The sequence below is a fragment of the Ochotona curzoniae genome, unplaced genomic scaffold (genome assembly GCF_017591425.1).
Source record: "Ochotona curzoniae isolate NIBS_2020 unplaced genomic scaffold, NIBS_Ocur_1.0 contig_2210, whole genome shotgun sequence".
Lineage (NCBI taxonomy): Eukaryota > Metazoa > Chordata > Mammalia > Lagomorpha > Ochotonidae > Ochotona > Ochotona curzoniae.
Genome location: NW_024465369.1, coordinates 33,311,392 through 33,332,866, shown reverse-complemented (window position 1 = coordinate 33,332,866; position 21,475 = coordinate 33,311,392). Strand labels below are relative to the sequence as shown.

Below are 21,475 nucleotides of genomic sequence, written 5' to 3'. Positions count from 1 at the left end.
ATATATTTAACACTAATAGCAACATGCAGCCTTTAAGCGTTCAACAGCCCGGGGTTTGATCTGGCCTGAGCTGAACCTTCGCCGCTGCACCTTCCCCTATGTGGAGTGTGTGGTGATCACGGGACAAACCTCTGTAATCAAGCACATTTTGGCAGAGGGAACGCCAATAAAAATGAACATTCAAAACAAATTACATCGGTGCTGTCGTTACAGATATTAGTGGAGGGAGTTTCTCAGTTTCAACTTCTGCAGCGACGGCTGCAGGCCACGGAGTCGCTCCTCTCTCTCTCTCTCTCTCTCTTTTTTGTGGTGGTGGGGGGGGGATAAGGGCATGATGCCGGGGGCAGAAATATTTCAGGCAGCGTGGCGTGGTTGGAGAAAAAAAAACGAAAAAACAAAGGCAAAGCAAGAAAAAAAAAAAAGCCAGTCCTCCAAACCAATAACAGGTTTGCCAACGTTTAAAAGATTTTTTTTCAAATCTTAATCACCGAACCACAACGGTGAGGCTTTGTAGCAACAACCTAACTAATGACTGCCACCAGACGCGTCCGGCAGCAGCTCGGCTCGTCCAGATCCTCCGTGGTGCACTGGTGGTTTTCACTGCTCTTTCCCAGAGCCCGTTTTGGGGGTGTGGAGCGCGGTCCGGAGCACCCCAGCACAGCTGCTAGGACGCCGCCCAGGTCCCGGGTCTCTCGCGCGCGCCTTGCGGGGCCCTGCGCACGTAAGTGATCGCCGCGGCGGGCACCAGGTCGGGGGTGGGAGTGGGTAAGGCTGGTTGCAACGCACTCTTGGGGCTCAAGGTGAGGTGTGAGGAACACTCGGTGGCTGGACAGTTTAGAGCCGGCTTAGGGAACAGTGGGGCGGGAGAAAGGGCGAGAAGGGCCCGCCGTGTTTGGGCAGTGTCCCGGGCGCTCGACTCCGTTTCTCCGCGCCTGGAGCCAAGAAAGACCTTGGCGGAGAATGGAACCTGGACAGGCTCCAAATCCGCAAGCGCCACCTCGGGATGTGTTTTCAGAACCTTCGCTTAATTAAGAAGTGAATTGCGTGCAGGCGAGGGAAAGTAAAGTCTACACTTTAGAATTATTTCTTAGTCCGGAGAAACAGGTCGGGGGGGGGGTGGCGCTAAATCGTGGTGGGTAACGTCGCGGGTCTCCAGCGGTGGCTTCTCAGTGAAGGATCTTCGCTATCCTCCCGGGCCCCGGGGTAGATTCCACCCTCATCCTACCACCTCTGCTAAGTGACACCTACTCTGAGAGACTGGGTTGCTAAGATTTTCTTCTGCCTAAACTCCGTGTGCCCCGAGTGTCCCCGACTTGAGAGTAGAACTTCCCCGGGGGTTGGGGAGCAGGTGGTTCTGGCCAAGGTAGCCATAGTTGTAACTGGCTGGAGTTTTTGTGGCTCTGGGAGAAGTTTGTGGGCAGTTTAGCAGGCAGATGGATGAGGAGGTCCTGACAAGAACTTTTTTTTTTTTTAAGAAAACCTTTTTCTGTCTCAATTTCAATGCAAGTTAAAGGGAGTTTATTCTAGTTCAAGTTCGTTTCTGACAGAGCTGCTGATCATAGGGAGATGGATGTGTCTAGATCTAGATCACACACATATAAAACTTTAGTGACTTTAATAAATGGGATGATAAACCCATCCCATAAACACCTCGGAGTCATTGCTGCACCATGGTCCTCCAGGAACCTCCCATTAAGCTGATCCACAGATAAGATACCAGGTTAATGGGTGCAAAGCCATTGCTCTTGGACGGAAGTGAGCTCATGCTGGTGTGCACATCTCCAAGGCCTCCCTGGAGAATCTGCACTGTTCCGGGACAGCAGCCTCAGTCTCTGGGTCTCCAAAACTACACCCCCACCCCCAGGAATCTTGTAAATCTACAGCTCCTCCTCTTTTCCAGCACATTAGAATCAGGATCACCTCAATCAAAACCCGTATCCCCAAACACAGAGAAACTGAGCAACAAGGGGGTGCTGGATAGCTCAGAAAACCTTGAATTCAAGCAGAAGTTAGAATCCATCACTTTTCCACACCAACTTATTGTCCTGTTTTCCAATTCCTTGCCCACTCACCCCTTCCCTTTAGGTGTGGCAAAGACAAGGTAGTTCTTTTCCCCACCCCGGATGACCAGACTTATCCTCTGTCTTGGCATCTCCACATGGTTACACTTCCTTAGTGACCACTGTAAGCCGAAGCCACTTTTGGAAGATGCCCAAGTGACCACTGTAAGCCCAAGCCATTTTTGGTCGACCCCTTCTTGGTAGAAACAGGAGTTGGTACAGCTGCTGGCGGCCAAGGCACTCTCAGTGGACTAGTTCCTGAACCATAGGCTTCCTTCCAGGACTCCCTACCCAGGTGCCCAGGTGTGAACAGATCTGGGGAGCAAGTACAAGGCAGAGTACTCCAGGCTGGAATGGGAGGCCAGGAAACCTTGAATTCGTTTCTGCTAGGGTAGGTCGCAGCTGCACTGAGAAGTGAATCCTCCAGCTATGTGGTCCTATCTCCTCTTGCTGGGATGGGAGAGTGCTCTCTGGAATGTTTGGCTTCTGTGCACCTCCCCACCCAGGCCCCAGCCTAGCCTGGAGTCATTCAGGGCCAGTCCTGTTGGGGGACCAGCCTGCCTGCGCAGAGCTGTGCCTTCTGTACAAGGGCAGCCCAGGTTTTTGACTCCTGGTGCAGCTGCGGATTTGGTGTGTGGGAGAGGGAGAGACGGGGGCTGGAGAGGGCCAAGAGGAGGGTCTCAGACTCCACGTCAAGGATGGGGTCCCAGGGTCGGATGCATGCTCCCTGGGAACAGCAGCCACCAGCCCAGGAATAGTTGGTATTTCTGGATTGGCAGAAGCAATGATGGGCCTGATCCACTGGGAATCCACAGCTAAGGAAGTATTTGCGAACAGCTCTTCTCACAGCACAGCCCGGATCCAAGGGAAATGAATGAAGGGCCAGGGGCATGGGAGCAGGTGCTGCCCTCTGGATGCACCTGGGATCCCTAGCGTCTGAGCCACAAGAAAAACATTCACAAAAATTCGCAGCTAACAGGTTTGCACATTGAAGTGGAGATTCACAAACCAGCAGGCCACCCTCTCCCCCTTGTCTCTTAGAGATGAAAGCAGTGCAGACACAGGCATCTTAAAGAGGGGCTTTTACTCAGCAGAAGACAAGGCAAAGGGAAAGCAGGCTCTCCGTTCACTTCCAGGGGGCAGGGCAGGGGTGCCAGCCTGGGGGCATTTCTCCAGGACGCCAGCACAGGTCGCATCCACGCTGGTGGCCGGCTCCCAGCTCCATCCCAAAGTTTTCCAGCATGCCTCACTCTGGGCCGCAGCTGCTCCTCAGGCCTCGTGGGGCAGCTTGGTAAGGATGTGTGCGCCCCTCGAGGTGATGAGCACCGTGTGCTCAAACTGGGCGGACCTGAAACGCGTGGAGCCGTGGTCAGCAGGCACGCAGCGCTTACCTCCTCACCTCACCCCCCAACTTCCCCTAAAGATTTTAAAAAGCGCAGGGGCAGAAAAGCAGACACCTTTGGTTGTCCAGAGAGACCGCAGTCCACCCGTCCTCCAGGACCTGAAATTCAGGAGATCCCTCGGTGATAATGGGCTCTGAAAGAAGCAAAAATATTTACGGCAGTGACCTCATCAGATTCGTGTCAAACATTGTTTCTGCTGATTGGGGGGAGGGGAACTAAGGGGAGAGAATAGGCAGGTTCTCCCCCACCCCTCAAATGTTTCCCCCACAGGTTCTTGTTGTCATTGGGAGGGCTGATAATTAACGCCCCGTTCAGGACGCACTACAAACCAAACAGTGGGAAGAGGAAAGCTGCTACGGCAGCCATACAAAATGAAGGAAGTTGCCTGGTTTGTGATTTTTTTTTTTTTTTAGAGAAATAAGGGCATTTTAATCAAGCCTTAATTAGGACCCCGTGGATAATAACCACCCAAACACCAGTCCTTCTTATTATAAATACCAGTCGGTTTTTAAAAATATTTAAATTTTTAAAACACGCTCAAAATGTTCATTAATGAGCAAATAACAATTTTCTTATTTCACTCTAATTGCTTCTCCATTAAGTCCCACAGTCAGAAATCCGCTGAATTCAGGGCCCTAGGTGATTGGGATTTGGTGGTGACACCAATCACGCCATCAGACTCTTGTCACACCAAAGCCAGAGCACACGTGCCACTCGCTGACAGGGCACAACGGATGCAGTTGCCTCTAGTTACTGGGTGTTAATGAACACACACACACACACACACACACACCCGAACGCCACATTATGCTGGTAACAGAATTAGAGGTTGGCCTCCTGCCTTCTCCTAAATGTGTTGGTAAGTATCTGATTTAGGAAGACGGGGCTCGAAGATGCTGTTTAATCAGATTTGCTATGCATCCGAATTATTTCATTATGATGATTGGGTTTATTAGTCCTTCTTGGGGCTGCCGGGCCCGGGCCAGCTTCCGGCCAAGAATCAAGGTTGGGGGAGGAGGGGGCCCAGTATTACCTATGGTGAATGCCATGCCCTCCTCCATGCGTAGATCGTTGTCATTTGCTGCCAACAGAAAATGAGGTGGTGAGAGCAGGAAATAGGAAGACAGCCAGAAACAGAGCAGGGTGGGGTTACTTAAAAAGTGGTCACTCTGCTCTGCTTTTGAGGAAACAGTGGCCATGCACAGAGCCCCGGGGCCTTAGTTTGTATTTTCTAGGCTGTGGGCAGAGGACCCTTCCCCTGTTCCCTCCTCCCCGACCAAAGAAACGTACTGAGGCCTGACAGGGGCAGCCAGGGTGATTTAGACAGCTGTGCAGCTCCCTGCCTTGCTGCCATGCCCCCCACCTCACCCCAACCGCATACCCGGCCACCTGCTGCTAGGTCTCTAGGCCCAAGGGAATTACAGGCCCTACTCACACTCCTAGCCCCAGAAAGGAAGCAAGCCCGGGGCAAGCATACACAGATAGCACAAAGCCCTGAGAGTGTAGGCGCTGGGGTAGGGCACTGGGCTCCCTCTACCGCTCTTTCTGTGTGGCTCCCTGGCCCTTTTCTGAGCTCCTGCTGGGGCTGCTGGGAGTTCTGTCTTACCAATCTCCAGGGATCCCCTAGGGGGTAGTTCCTGGCACCAGTTCCACTGGGGCCTAGTCCATCTCAAGTGTGAAAATCAAGGGCCCAGAACCAGTAATTTTCCCCCAGAACCAATGACTTTCCAGGTGTGCCCTGCCCCCTAGCCCCATCCCCTCCTCCTGCAGTGGGGGGAACGGAAGAGGGGCAGCCCACTGAGCTGGCCTCCCATCTTAGTCCAAATCCTCAGGCCCTGCAGTCCCACCGAAGGACCAGGCAAGTGAACTTCTCCCAGGCAGTGCCACACAGGAGGCTCTGGGAAGGAACACAGGGTGGTCATAATCTAGAAATCACTAAAGAGTACATGCTGCGAACTACATCAGCTGTCAGCGCTGTGTGGGATGTAATGAAGTTTAACCACAACAGCCAGCGGTTAGAGAAGGGGGTAGGGAAAGAAAAACAGAAAACAGTCATATGTGCACGCTGCTGGGAGTTGATGCAGTGGCATTTTGTCTCCAGGAACTTTTTTTTGAGACAAATTTCCCTTGTGCCTTAAAAGCCATGCACTCCTTTGGGCAAAGACAAAGAGGAAAATAAGCCTTACTCTGGGATGAAACTTCTGGGCTCTGATCTAGTAACTTAGTAATGTGCAGTAACATAGTGATGTGCTGGTTCAAATCAAGCAGACAAATCTCCCCTCTCAATACACATACACTCTCACATACACACACAAACACTCAGAGGACAATCAAAATTCAAAGGTAGAGGAAGAGCTTCAGGAGTTAAAATCACCTTCTTCTGACCCTATTCAGTATACAGTTTCCAAATCAATTTCCTTACCATGATGCCAAATTTCTGGATGTCCATGAAAGTACGATCCTATTCCATGTCCCACAAAATGTGGGCAGACTTGCAAACCATTCTGTCGAGTTATACGGCTTTGGAAGTAAAAACAACACAAAGATGCTTAAAGTAGGTAAGTGCTTAATCCATACTAATATAAAACAAAATGACTTTAAAATCACATCTGAAAAAGAAAAAAAAATCCATATTGCTGAGAGTCAGGTAGTATTCACATGCTTTCATCACACTGAAATGATCTTACTTTTCACAGTTGCTTGTAACAACTCCACTCGGATACAGGAAGAAGATTATGTAGCAGCTGCAGTTGTTTGAGTCAGTGACCTTAGCAGAGCAAGTTGCTCTCAGACCACATGCACACACCTACAGACTGGTGCACTTATGTGTACATACGGTACAAGTCATAAGCTGTCTGCTTTCCATGGGGTTTCACAAAAAATTACTACTTATTTGTAATCCAACTGAAAGAAAACATTAAAATTAAGGACTGTGATTTGCTACTTTTGTGGTTCCCTTTATTCTAATCTATTTCAAAACCATCATGCAGTTCGCAAACATAATCACACAGAAGGCAAGATCTGCTTTGTCAGTATTTATGAAACACTCCAAAACTTATTGATAATTTGGGAGTTCCACTCAATCCCTACAGTATTACAACATTTATAAAGAATGGTTGTTAATCATGATGATGCTTAAGAGAAGCTAGTGTCGATCCTTTTTAATTCTTAAATTTTTTTAATTGTATTTATTTGAGAGGCAAAGAGATATGGAGAGGGAGACAGAATGAGCTGCTGTTCACTAGCTCACTTCTGAAATTCTCACTGTCAGGATCCAAACCCAGCCACCACACTGTGGGACACAGGTGTTCTACCTTGCTTCGTAACAGCTGAACCAAATGCCCCATCATGGGACTAATTCTTAATCTTTCGTAAGATATTTGTATATGTAGATATTCTGGATTCCATCAATTCTGTATGAATCTAGCACATCAAATCTAACCTTAAAAATTTCAACGATCAGGTGGAGAAGACCCTGTAGCCAAGAGGGGCGCAGGTTTATTTCTGAGGGTATGACACAGACAAGAACAAGGATTCTGTCAGCGGTTCATATTTTCACGTGGACAAGGGCATAAAGTCCCTAAACCTTATTCAAATGGAGTGGCGTTTACAAGCTTACTATTTCAATTCTTAATGAAATTAAAGCTTTTACATCACAAACTAGAGTTGTCAGCTGACTGCAGCTTGAATTCCACAGGAACCCAAAGGCTTCTGGCCAGCATTGTTTTAGGACATTTTTTTAAACCATCTCTAGACTTGTAAGAATGTTCAGTGAGACTAGATGACAATGCAACCAGTGAGGGGCAGCCTCTCATTCCTATTTCATTTCAAAGTAAAACTCACAGTGTAAAAATGGATGAGCTAGTCCCACACTGAGGACAATTATGACAAGTCAATATTTGCATGTCTGAAGTTACTCAGTTATGATTATTTCTGTGTGTCTTTCCCAAAGTGTTTCTACTACACAATTTTTAAATAGATAGGAAGAATGGAAAAGATATTGCTGAATAAGATATAATGCTCTAGATTTTTTTTAAAGATCCTACCTAAATCCATAAATTATGTAAATTTCAAACTCCACAAACCTCAGTGATTCAAACAGCATTCAATACAAACTATTCTCTTATTTTCTTCTTTAAAAAAATTCTAGTTTTTTTTTGAAGGATCCGATTGATTGGCAGGCATCATGGCCACATCTTAAACATGTTACAATGGCAACCTTCATTTTAATTTCCGATGAGAGGAGCGGAAGAAAGCCCACTCTGGAAAAACACTCGGGGTCCCTCCCCCACCATACTTCTCACTCCTCTTCATAAAAGAAGCTGTGCAATTACCAGACAGCTAGAGATATCTGAGTGCATGCTCCTACAATTGACTCCCAGGTTCCTGCTGGAACTTCCGGCCACAGGAGTATTGCAGAATGCCTGTGTCAAGCACCTAAAGGTTAGGACATGTCCCGGAGAGGAGAGCTCAGGGCGAGCGGGTCACCTCCCCTGGAGTATTCCCATTAGGACTCCAGTGCCAGGGACCCAGTCTGTGCACTTCTGTCCTCTTTTCGGGGTATCAGTCATCCTTTTAAACAGGCAGTTCCTTTTCAATGCATACCACTGGGACCGCATGGGATAGCAGGTCATGAGTGCTTCCAACCTCTATTTAAGGGTCTGTCTCTTCTGTCATTTTGGGATACACAGGGAGCAGGAGATTTACTTGTTTGTAGGGTTTAAATCTCACTTCCTAGACAATCCAAGTGACTTATAGTGGCAAATTTCTCTCCCTTTACCAGATCATAGATGCTGGTAAACCCTAACTGGCATGGGTAGACAGAGGCGTGGATATGCCTCTTGGAAGACGTGTCACCGAGAGAACAGAGGGAAATCGCAGGGCAGATGTTGCTCTGGGTTGCCTGTGGTCAGCTGCTGCAAGCTGCAGTTTATGCACACAAGGATCTCCGTGCCCTGAACCTCTCACCTGCATCTCTCTGCTGAAACCTCCAGTCCTGAATCCCTCTAATTGAATGCCCTCTAAGACCAAAGGATGCCTGCACGTGAGGCTGGGCTGTTTGGGTTTGTCTGCAGAGTGGGAAAAGGCGGAAGCAGGTGTATAGAGGCAGCTGACAGCCTTGCTTTCCAGTGATGCCCTGCTATCACAGCTCATGTTTCAGCTAGTGTGGGGACAGAACTCTTCTTTAAGAAGCTGTATCTTATAACCATCGCTGGTGGCTTAATTCCCGTTCATGTGACAGTTGTACTCTATGAAGCGTTTTCTGGATGAATTCCATGTCTTAATCCATTTCAACTACTTTTTTCATATTCTCGGCCAGGGCAGAGGACTACTGTGTTTAAGCCAGTGCTCTCATAAAGACATCTAAGTGCACAAGGAAATGGTTTTCCGACAGTTTCGCATGAATTCTATTAACAAGACTGATCTTCCAATGGCCACCTCTCCAGTGAGGGATTTCAAATGGCACCTGATTAGATAAGTTATGGAGTTTGATCTTAATCCTTCTAGAGTTTTAGAATCAACAGTGTTCTCTGAGTGAATACAAACCCAAATCCAAGGATTCCCTTTAATGACAAGGAATGTTTGAAGTACAATTAATGGTATTTTTGAAAGCCGATAACTGTTTTCTAAAAGAATGGTATTTTTTTTTGTTTGTTTCAAACTGGATCACAAATTACTGTATTTTTCTTATAATAGTGCTGAACTTTTATTTGGGGTTTTCCTGTTTCTGAAAAGCAGACATGATGGATTGAAATAAAAGATAATTTATTGCAATGCTTACTTTCATGTGCGGAGAGCAGTGTAATTGTAATTTACAGTAGCTGTCAAGAAAAATCCATCACAGATGACGTTAAAATGACTTATTTTGCCTGAGCCAGTTATTGTTTAAATGTGCATAATCTAATAGGGATTGTTTTCTAAAATCTGCTCTGTATTGTTCTAAATTAATATCAAAACATATACTTATGATTTAAATATTAAAAGCCAATTATTGATACCCTTATCATGACACATTGACAACTCTAAGTTTAAGTTGGATTGTCACATATTTGTGATGCCTGATTCTACACATTCTCATCATATTTTCATGTGAATGGATCATATAATCCAGAGGTGGCAACAAAAAACATGCAGATTTGGCAATAACTGCAAGGAAGTGGAGGCCGCGTGAGTATAACAACTTCAAGACTAAGCTTGCTGGGCACCCTTGCAAAGCCGAAGGGTGCAGAGAGAACACTGGTCGTTAAATCATTTCAGCTGATATCTCTGTACAGATTCCACTCTTTTTCAGCTGTCAGAGGAAAATTTCCAAATTTCCAACAGTGATCTGGAAGTCTTTTGCCAAAGTCGTTTGCAGTATTCATGCTACGATGCAGGACGAATGTTCTTTTCCTTGTGTCTCCGTAGACAGAAGCTATGCAAGAGTCAAAATCTTAGAATAAATGATATCGGGTTGAAGGATGTTTGTAAACGTTTAAGCTGTAATGATTTTAAGGACTTCTGGCTTACAAGTGAATATCATTTCTTTATTTCCTCCCTCAAGATACTGCTTGAATGAGAAAAGGTACAAGAGAGATGTCCAGAGCCACCGCTCTCACACATCAAATCAAACATTTGTTAGAATCGGGGCCAACTTCCTCCCCAGCGGCAGACCGAAACCATCTAAATAATGAAATGTATTGGGGGAAAAGGAAAAAGTTCATTGTCTGTTATTTCCCACATAGTTTTTTGTAAGTACAGTTGTTTGGGACTGGTCTGGTTTTCAAAGGAGCTCATACATACAAATTCATACTCTGTGAAAACTGACCTTTGCTTCCAGATAGCTAAAATCCAATGTCACTTTCAATTCTACTCTTCTTCTTCTTTTTTTTTTTTTAAATGTGCCTAGAATTAATGCAGTGCATATGTAATGAGATGCATTATCCTGCATGGAGATTTATCAGATTTCCCGACTGAATGCTGTGCTTTGCTAGTACACACTGGAGTTCACCTGCATGTTGGTGTGGCGTGTGGCTCTTTTTTGTAAAGAGTTAAGTCGTACACAAAAAAAGAGAACAAAGGTCAGCACCCAGCCGCCACTTGAATGTGAGATTTTTCTTTTTATTCCCCTTGATGTATACTAGCCTCCGTGTTATTAGTCTTAATGATGGAAAATTGTAGTGTTGATACAAATCTTTTTTTCAAAGTAGTAGGCGGGAGCTCCATTTGTTAGTAAGTTTTTTTCTGTGACTAAAAGCCACGGACAGTACATTTATGTAGCAGTAAAAGGCCTAGATGCTCTTTCCATAGCAGAGCTAATTATTCCTACTGTGACCTTACTGATCCAGCCTGTTCCTAGCACATCTCATCTGCACGCCTGTCCCTCTGTGTAGATGGTGTCAGGGAATATGAAAAACCCTATAATGAAACCATTTTCATGATGGAGAAAGGCTACTGGAGTTGCACTTGCTACAAAGAGGCTCAATTATAGGAGTAATTGTGATAATTTTCTACATTCATAGCCTTCAATGGGGAAAAAAGAGTGAGAGCCACAAAGGAAAATTACTTTAACAAGAAAGTACAGAGAGTAAAAATGGAAGAAGAGACAAAAAGGGGGAAAAAATAACCAGAAAAAAAAAAGTTTAAAAAATAGATCTGGAGGGAGGAATAGCGAGACAGGGAGAACAACAGAAATGCTCAAAAGCCCATGTGCAGCTGTGGTGCACAATTAAATTGAATTTTTTTTTTCCTGCAGTTGATGAATGTGACTACTGCAAATGTGCCTCTGTAGTTAGCTATCATTTGTTGTTCCGTGACAGGAAAAGGATAATTACCTCTCAGAGAGAATCAAAGGCTGACATGCCCTTTAGACACAGCCATGAATGCAGAGCTCCATAGAATGCTTGAATAAGAATCCAGTGTTCTCTGCCCCCTTCCACTGAAGAATAAATTTTGTTAAAATGCAAGAGCACCACCAGTAAATTTGTTGAACCCTAGGTGTTCAAAAATATGAGGTGCATCTATCGACTCATCCCATTTGCAAAAATAAAACTGCATTTTGAATTCATTTCTATTATATTCATGGGCAGTAAGATAGTGAGATATGCATTAAATTTCTTTTCCCAGTAGGGGTCTGATTCAACATTTCCTATGAAAGAACAGAGAGACACTATCCTTTTTTCCCAGGCTAGTTAGCCTATAATTTAAAACTGTCAAAAACACAATTTTGTGCAAAGTCTTCAATAAAAGCTTCTCAGATATAACCCAAAGAGATTTTACTAAAGTTTGATTCAGACATTGTTACAATATTTTTTAAAGCCATAAATACATTTAACTGATATTTTACTGCCTTTTTTCTTAAAGGATTGGAAGGCATACGAACGAAAAAGGCAGCATCTTTTCAAGATGACTAGACTTCCATCCTTCAGACAAATGGGAAGTATTCAGTGGTGTATATTAATGATGACAGAACATCAAGGGGTACTGAGGTGATCATCTTTAACGAAATACACTCTTTTTAAATGAAAACACACACTCTGCCTATTTCAAGACAGTTAGAGTTGCGGGGGGGGGGGGGGGAAGACCTAAAAGTAGATGACAGATTACAAAGGAAAGTCTTGAATTCAGAAAACACACAGGCTCAGAAAGCTGGCCTAGAACAAACACCGTGAGGAAACAAACCACAGTTTCTAGGGGAAATGAACCCGACAACAAAAAGGACAGTGGGCCCAGGCTCTCTGCTGATGTGCAGGTTTGGAAGGGAAAGCTTGCTGGAGGGAAAACTTTCCCTCTTTGTGTTGTAGGAATCTGCTCCACTTGATGCCTGGATACAATTCAGCTGTTTTTCTCCTGCCACAGGAAAATGGGAGGCTCACTCCCTGGGAGGCGTTTCTTCCACGTGTGCTAGGTGCTGGCCTTTTGGCAAAGAAACACCACACACCTATAGGTCAAGCAGCCACACAAATATTGCATATGAATGCAGCCATACAAATATTGCTTGCTGCTCCGGTAAGTTTCTTTGCTGACCTTGCTATAATTTTTTTAAGACTTTTTTTTTCTCTTCAATTCAGGGAATAACACTGGCAGTTCACATACTGATATCAGACTGTAATGATGGCTCCGAATCACAAAACATGTCATCAGCTTTATACCAAGCCACCAAGTAACCTTAGTGCCATTTGCCAACCCTCCCTTTACTTGTCAGTGCAAGGCTTACCTGATTGTGTTTCCAATTACAGAAAAGGGGGCCCCCACTCTGCAGGCTGCAATTGCTTCATCTCTACACCTCCTGGCAATCTCTACTAGCTTTTTACCACGTTCATCCACATTGCCCACCAAAAATGTCTCCGAGGTGTCCCCGTGGTAGCCGTTGAAATAGACCTAGACACAGGCAGACATTTTACAATGCATCCTTATTTAAAAGTCTACTCTTCTAAATACACACTGTGTTCATGTGATGCTTAGCAGCTTCATGCGTTTAGCCATCCAGAATTACTCTCTCATTTGCCTATAAATTGAAAAAAAAAAGTGAGAGAAAAGAGCAGAAATAGAAATACTGAAACCTTGCTGAAATTCAAAAGATGAAGACATTGAATGATATTATTGCAAAATTTAAAAATAAGTCACCAGTATGGCTATTTCAGCATTCTAGTTAGCAATACTATTGCAACATTTTGGTTCCTCACATCTTATTCCTGAGAGGACAGAAGTATATTTGAAAAACAATACTAAACAAAACTAGCCATCCAAGACACTGACCTATAATTTTTACAATACACTGAAAGAACTGAGAAGCATTGAACGTAGTGAAAAGTTTATTCAGTCTCATAAAGATTTACTGGATCTGTTATTTGCCATTTTCATACCAGAAATGAGAAGTAATGACAGGAAGAAATAAGATAGATATGTCAATAGAGGAGAATTTTTTTTAAGAACTACAGTGATTCAGCAGGGGAATGAAATATGTGATAGAAAAATCCTGTGTTCAGAGGTGAAATTTTAATCAAATATTCTAGATAACAAACTGTTAACAGAAAACACTATAAATTGGTTCATTTTTAAAATAATTAGTACATACACACACACACACACATATATATAAACAAGATTGAGTAAAATGACAGAAAATAAAATTTTCTCCATCTTCAATGATTCAAAAGCCTTATAAGATCTTTGTTTTGAAAGGATACTTTTTGAAGTATTTTTTTAAAAAAGATTTATATATTTTTACTGAAAAGTCAGATTTACAGAGAGAAGGAGAGACAGAAAGATCTTCCATCTGCTGGTTCACTCCCCAAGTGGCCACAATGGCCAGAGATGAGCTGATTCGAAGCCAGGAGCCAGAAACCAGAAGCCTCTTCAGGGTTGGCCATGCGGGTGCAGGGTCCCAAGGTTTTGGGCTGTCCTCTATTGCCTTCCCAGGCCACAAGCAGGGAGCTGGATGCGAAGTGGAACAGCTGGGACATGAACCTGCATCCATATAGGATTCCAGTGTGTGCAAGGAAAGGACTTTAGCCAGTAGGCTATCGTGCCAGGCCTCCCATAGGATCTTGAAAGACAACACATTCATTATGAAGAAAAAAAAAAATACCCAAACACTATAATAAATATAGAGGATAAAGGAGAGGGCTTGAAGCCTGGGCATAGAATTTGCCATTTTACATAAATTTGACCCAGCTAATTATTTCTCATATTTCTCTTTCTCATAAATCAGGATGCCAAAATTATTGTAAAGAAAGATACTTTAAAAAAAGATATTCAGTTTTGACACTGATTCACAGTCTTAGATCTGTATACTCTTCTGCATTTTGAAAATGCTCTCCCATATTCAATTGTCTTCACCTTGCAAGTCAGAAAACTGAGGCACAGCCAAGTAACTTGCTAAAATTTCGTGGCAGAATACAGAGATAGACCCTAGTTAATACAGTAAGTCTTCTCTACCATATCAATTATCTTAAGTATCTTGCAGGACAGTAGTGTTTTATACATTCATTCCCACTTACAGCCCTTGGCAGTTTAGAAAAGTGTTTTGATTTTATATACATGAAAATAAAATTTGATAATATAAGAGCAATTATTCAAGAAAATTTGCAGCTGTGAATATTTATGTAATTATGTACATGTATTTTAAAAAGTCAAAGACTTTTTTGTGGATGTCTTAATGTACATGGAGATACGATACTTTTGAGAAGTCTGTAGTAGTCATCTGTAACTACTGTTTGTACTCACATATGTATTAATAATACTTTAATCTTTAAAAGTTTATTCATTTAAAAAAAGCCATTATTTGAAATGCAAAAAACATGACCCAGATAGAGCTAGGCGGAGGTCTTCGTCCACTGGCTTCCTCTCCAAATGTTCGCAATAGCTGGGGCTGGACCAGGCTGAAGCCGAGAGGTGGGAACTGGATCTGGATCCACATGGGTGGCAGAGACCCAAGTATTCAGGCCATTCCCTGCTGCCCTCCAAAGGTTTGTATTAGCAGAAAGCTGATACTAGAAACAGCATTCAACCTAGGCAGACACTCCGCTGTGGTATGCAGGCATCCCAAGCAACATCTTTTTTTTTTTTTAATAGTTCTTTTCCCCTAACATGGCGTTGGACAGGACTGGGGCTAAGGGGGTCCTCCGGGAACACAGACTTTCTGCCTGGGCTGGCCACCTTCTGATGGGCTTGCTGAGTTGCAATGAAGCTTTCTAGAGTTGGGGGCAGGAGTGGTGCACAGACCGTAGTGCGTGTGTAGGTGTGCATGTGTGTGTGAGAATCCATCTGCATGCGAGTATGGGTCTGTGTGCACATTGCTTGCTTGTTCGTGCTTCCTGGAGCTTCATACTGGTGTGGAAAAGAACCAGTGGTTGGAGCCAAGCAACATCGTAACCACGGCATCAGACACTGTCCCTTCATTATTTAACACATACTTACTAAGGGAGGTCTACTGGCTTCTCCTGGTGTTTTGCAAAACCATTCAACTTCCAAAGGGGAAAGAAATCTATGTTCTTGTGCTGCACACCGGACATAAACAACTGTAAAATGCAATGTATTTTCTACTAAAAATAAAGGATCTGATCACAGAGTCCTTCACTCACTGAAATCTTTCATAATGAATATAATTTATTAAGATAATGACCCATATGCTTCCTAGTTTCCTTAACATTTCTAGGTACTTGAAAGCATATCCCTTTGCTTTATGATTTTTTTAACTGGTAAAATCATTTGAATGTTGAAAATGAAATTGTTTATTAAGAGTCTTCAGGAAACTTTAGAAAAGAAAGATGGGTAGGCAGCCAGCACTGTGGTACAGTGAGTAAAGCTGCCACCTGTGACACCAGCTACTCCACTTCTGAAGCAGCTCCCTGCTCATGGCCTTGGAAAGTAGTGGAGGATGGCTCAAGTGCCATGTGGAAGGCCAGCAAACTCCTGGCTTTGCACCCAATCGAACCCAAATGGCCCCTATGGCCATTTGGAGAATGAGTAGGTGAACAGAAGATCTGTCTGTCTCTCCCCATCTCTCTGTAACTCTGCCTTTCAATTAAATAGATAAACACTTAAAAAAAAAAAAAGAAAGAAACAAATACAAGCAGAATATTCTCTGGACACATTGAAATCAATAAGGAAGCGCTGATTTCATTCAAAGAAGTAAAATTTTCCTAGCGGGTGATTAGGTGAGATAATAAGTATAAAACCCTAAAATCAGATGCAATCCAAAATAAAAGTGTACCATGAACAAGACTTGATCAGGTACACTTCATAAAATATCTCCTTCTACATGATTTGGAGATGGACAGATACCAAGAGGATATATACAGAGCAAATGGTTCAAGTACTCTAAGTAGGACAAAACAATACAGGAAACAGCATAGCAATAAAAGGATCTTTGGCTATATTTCTACACAAATTGATGTGAAGGAAAAAAAAATCTTCAACTAATTCAAACAACTAAAAATCGGACTGAAATCAACTGGCATATGTCTCTTCCTACCTTATTCCTACTCTTCCCCAGGATCTGTGGTCTGGATAGAAAATGACTATTACCTGAAACTATCTCCTCATTAATAGAAACTGTGATTGCTGTCCATTGTTTTCATCAGATGTTGAAACTGTATTTATTTATGTAAAATGTACTGGGTAATTACCAGATGTGTACATTTATTTACAATCTATATAATTCAGAGGAAGCATTACACATTTTTTAAAAAAGGAAATTCAGTATACACACTTCAAGTCTGAGAATACTGAAAGGCTGAGAACATAGGAAAAGATTAAAGCTTGTACAATTTGAAATCTCTGTGTTAAATTACTTAGGCTTGTTATTCAAAGGAAGGCTATTAACCATTTGGTGAGAACTGAAGTCCAGGGAGAAAGCCATTCTGCTTGCACGCCTGGCGCTCAAGGCTCTCTAGACCAGAAATGAAACACGACGTTACCTTCAAGGATTTTAATAAATCTAAGGAACACTGCTAGCAAAAGAGTTGCTGTCCAAATAGACTGACACACACAGGCCAATGTAGCCCCTAATGACAGAGTAAGATAATGACAGGCCCCACTCCAAATCAGCAGGAAGAGGAAGATCAATCTTGGCAGAGTGAAGGAAAAACACTGGCTTTCCTCGTGTTAGCTCATCTCATACATATCTAGCTTCAGCAGCTGCCCAGGGCTGTGGTGCTCGGCGTTAACTACACAGTGGATCAATAACAATTACACCTTCTCAAAAACATGACACATAGCAGGATTGGGCTGACATTTCACTTAGGCCAACATTGATCTCAGTGCATCTGATTCCAGCCCTAAATTCAAGTCAGGCCTGGGTTTACTTGGAATAAACACAGAGTTAAAGACAAAAAAAAAAGGAAACCAGCTGCTTGCGTCTGGGGCTAGAAGTAAATAGCAGACTATTTTTTATATGATTTACTCACTGTGACATCAATGTTGATAATATCGCCATCCTGAAGAGGTCGACTGAAACAGAAGCAGGAAAAATGAGGGTGATGTGCAGATCTCAATAAGAAGCAATAGGAAACACCTCATCACCAGAATTACAACTCCAATGAGTTGCAACGATAATTTAGAGTGAGAGAGGAAGAAATGAGTAACTAATCTTTAACTGACATCAGTCTCATCAAATTATGTAAGAAATAAAAAATATGAATCCATTGCCATTGTGGGGCATTCTTTAAAAGGATGTGTTTGTTAGTCACCTAAATTTTACTAAGAGCCACAACTCTATAGCTGGTACCCCAAAAAGGTACCTACATTTAAATTCTTTTTTCTTTTTTTACTTTACCATTTTTATCACTACCATCTAAGAAGGTAAAAGAAATTTTACTGAAATTCATATTTTGCTTGCTGTAAAACCAATCTTAAGGTTAGACATAGCTTTAATAGACATTGACTTGGTGACAATATGTCTACTTCTAAGCAAAACACTTCTAAATTTGTTCTCCCTGTAACTAGCTTCTGAAATCTGCAGGTGGATTCCAACTGGATATAGTGTGTTTCAATATACACCATATCCTAGTTTCCCATTTTAGTTTCCACAGGCACAGTATGTTATTAAAAAATGAATACCTGTCGGGAATACCATGGCAGAGCACGTTGTTGACAGAGGTACACACAGATTTTGGAAAACCTCTGTAGCCTAGAGGTGAGGGGTAGGCATTATGACTGATGATTTCCTGGTGGACAAGGGCATCTATCTCTTCAGTTGTCATGTCAACCTAAAACATGAAAGAAAGAAATTGTGCAGTGACAGTCCAAGACATTCCCAGTATTTATCGACTAGGCCTACATTAACAGCGCTTCTCCATGAGACTGCATGAATTTACCAGGGTAAATTTATGGTCTAATATCCTAATTAATTATGACTAATGTTAAAAATCTTCAACTGAGCCTTTTTGTCAATCATTTGTGAGCACAGTGGAGTTATGGATTATTAGGAAATAGAAACTGTGGGATCCTCTAAATCATTTGTCAGTCACTGAATGAACTGATTCCCTTTTAGCCTGGAGATTTAGAAACTGCATTCTTTGGAAATGCCTTCCTCTTTTGTAGTGGTTAATGCTCTAAGCTGACCAAAGCCTATACATTAATGCTCAAAAAAACTCCAGTTTAGATGACACAGCTTGAACACTGGCCCAGCCTACACCTTCTCAGCCCAGTGAGACGTTCTGTAGGGATTGCAGCAATGGCTGGGAGATTATGGGTCATGATTAAAAAAAAAAAGAAGAAGAAGAAGGTCACACATTTTGTAGACAAGTGTGTTTTACTAACCCTGATTTTTTAAAAAAACTTTTTCTAAAAAGATCCCCCTGACATTCACTCTTCAACTAACAGCAAACTGAAATTGAGTTTATTAGCAACATGAAGACTATTTCCACAAACTGGTAAGTCATAAAATTGTAAAACAACAACAAAATCTTTACAAAAAATGAACTATTTCTTTAAGCATTTTCTTCATGTTATCTTACCTCCACAGACTAATTATATGGCTGAAAGTTTATGACACAGAACCATTTACACGCTTCTATCTTTGGGTCTCACTTCTGAAGTTCTCCTACCTCTTGGAAACTAGAAGTCCATATTTTCTTTTACAATCCTCCTATGGCAGGATATTGAAAGTCATATGGTAGGATACATAAGTAAGGCAAATGGTAGGACAGTTGTATATAGTTACATCGCTATATCATCGTTAGCTTTGTATATCTGGCTTAATCTTTCTTTGCAGAGCAAGAGAACAGGAGACAAAATGCATGGTAGAGCAACTCTTCAGACACAGAAATAACCTGGGGGACTAAAGGAAGAAGTAGGGCAGCCAAAGTCCAAAGTGACTGCTGTGGATCAACTTGGATATCCTGATTGGGCCCAAAGAATTTCTAGAATTTTGCTAGTTAAAGTTGAACTTGGGTTGAAAGCTATAATACCCGTGCCTCCCATCCTGAGTCTTTACTTAATTCTGTCTAAACAAATGAGATATGTACAAAGGAAGAGTTAGAGGGGGAAGACAAGGAGCGCTTGCAGCCCTGGGAGGAAGTCACCCTGAGGCTTGGGAAGGCGTCACCTTTAAACTCTTCCCCGCCAGGAGGAGGACATGGCGGGCCAGCTGACAGGCCTGATGCAGCCCTTGGATCTGATCTTCATTCTTCACTTCGATGCTGTCTCCCCAGTCGGGTACAATGCCTGTCGTCACATAGTCTGGCTTCTTTATGTGCTTGGGGAAAAAAGGATTGAAAAACGAACATCAGAACCCAACCCTCGACAATGGGATCATTTTTTCGGACACAGCCTCCTGCTTCATGGAGCTCTGCCCTTCCTGCCGGAGCTCCGACCTCCAAAGCCAGCACAACAGACCCTCCAGGCTGCCCCGGGTTCCTTCCCCTGCCCTTTTGAACTTCACATTGCCTGTTAGTGCTGCCTCTGGATGGTCTGCTAACCTTAATAATCTTTCAGTCCAGTTGTACTGAAGTAGGCTGCTGGTCAAAACACATAGTGGTTTCTTTTCTTCTTCCACCTAGCCCCACCAGAAGCAACCCAGTATTGATTTAAAAAAACAAAAACAAAAATGCACCAAGTTTGGCTCAGCATGATAGCATAGCGGGGCAAAAAGTCCTCGCCCTGAGTGTGCCAGGATCCCATATGGGTGCTGGTTCTGATCTCAGCTGCCCCACTTCCCATCCAGCTCCCTGCTTGTGGCCTGGGAAAACAGTTGAGGACAGCCCAAAATCTTAGGTTCCTTCACCTACGTGGGAGACCCCGAAGAAGCTCCTGGCTCCTGGCTTTGGTTTGGCTCAGTTCCAGCCACTGCGGTCACATGGGGAGTGAACCGTTGGACAGAAGATTTTCCTCTCTGTATATCTGACTTTGCAATAAAAATAAATAAATCTTTTTTAAAAATGCACCAAGCTTCCAGTTTGCTAAATGAGTCATTAAACCCTGTCATCTTGGCATAATAACAAAATGTAGGCAAAGGACAGCTTCCCACTGTCTGGATGAAGGTATGTAAGATGGACTGCTGGCTAAGTCCCTTGAGGCCTCATGCATGCATCTCTTCTACTTTGCAATCATACTCACACTGGAAGATTGGAGAATAAAACAAAATGGTTTTCTTTTCTTTTCTAGATACATATGCATTACCTAGAACCACCCAGACCAAACCAAGGCCTCCCCACCTCCCAGCACACACACACTTGCCCAACTCAAAACATTCAGTTCTGATGGTTGCTATAGAAGTCTCTCCTGCACTTAGAGCCAATGGCAATATTCAGAAAACAAACACTTCCTGACACACAGAGGGCCTTTCAGTCCCCAAGGCTTTGCATGGCGGCAGCACTTCACAAGCTATATATAGCAACTGCTACTTGAGCGTCTGGGAACAGTACACAGGAAGGCTACAGAGCAGTTTGTAGCAGTTTGGGACAGGAAGCTGAGCCAGATAACTCCTTAGCAGAAACATCACAGCAACCAGGAGCAGGGCCTCATGCCTGGTGAGGGGCATCAGACAGCATTCCCTGTTCTGTTGAGCTCCTCTTAGGACGTCACCACTAGGGGCGATGGATCCTCTTCAGGTCTCCCGCAGAGGGCCCGGGCTGTCTCCACTCTGTGATGGGACCAGGTGACAGCTCCAGGCAGAAGAGCAGGTGTACAGCCACTACAATGGACTGTGACTGCTGAAACAACATACTGACCTGCCTGGAGATTTGCTTCTCTGTTCTACCAACGTCAAATAATGTCAGTTTTGTGTGGATAATAATAAATGCTGGTTCTTACTGTGATGTCCAGGCCTCAGTCAAACCAGTAATGAATTCTGGGGTGGGGTGAGCAAGTTCTTCAGCCTCATTTGCCCTTGCCACAAAGTAGAGCCACTCACCATGAAGAGATTCAACACACTTAATGCTACTGTAAGCTCACGGGGGGGGGGGGGTGATGGATGCAAATAAGCAAGAAAGCATGTGCTTCCTTTGTGACAAATCTGTGTCTCTTTGAGCTGTTTTTCCTCCATAACTCACACACTTCCTTTACACCTTATCTTGAAAAATGGGT

The 21,475-nt window shown here is 43.3% G+C and overlaps 1 protein-coding gene across 2 annotated transcripts in view; it reads right to left on the bottom strand.

Moving 5' to 3' along the window:
- Nucleotides 1-2,497: 2,497 nt before the first annotated feature.
- The window catches only part of METAP1D (methionyl aminopeptidase type 1D, mitochondrial), an 82,418-nt gene continuing 63,440 nt past the window's right edge, over nt 2,498-21,475 (bottom strand). Inside the window, exons 3-10 of one of the 2 annotated variants that reach the window (XM_040971717.1) lie at nt 19,497-19,646; nt 18,008-18,156; nt 17,356-17,398; nt 12,660-12,823; nt 5,886-5,983; nt 4,497-4,544; nt 3,518-3,596; nt 2,498-3,408 (exon numbers count right to left, since the gene is read on the bottom strand). In XM_040971717.1, the coding sequence (XP_040827651.1) occupies nt 3,330-3,408; nt 3,518-3,596; nt 4,497-4,544; nt 5,886-5,983; nt 12,660-12,823; nt 17,356-17,398; nt 18,008-18,156; nt 19,497-19,646 (810 nt within the window). In that variant the 3' untranslated portion in view covers nt 2,498-3,329. The remainder of the gene's footprint in view (nt 3,409-3,517; nt 3,597-4,496; nt 4,545-5,885; nt 5,984-12,659; nt 12,824-17,355; nt 17,399-18,007; nt 18,157-19,496; nt 19,647-21,475) is intronic. The other variant, XM_040971718.1, reaches the window with a different exon arrangement.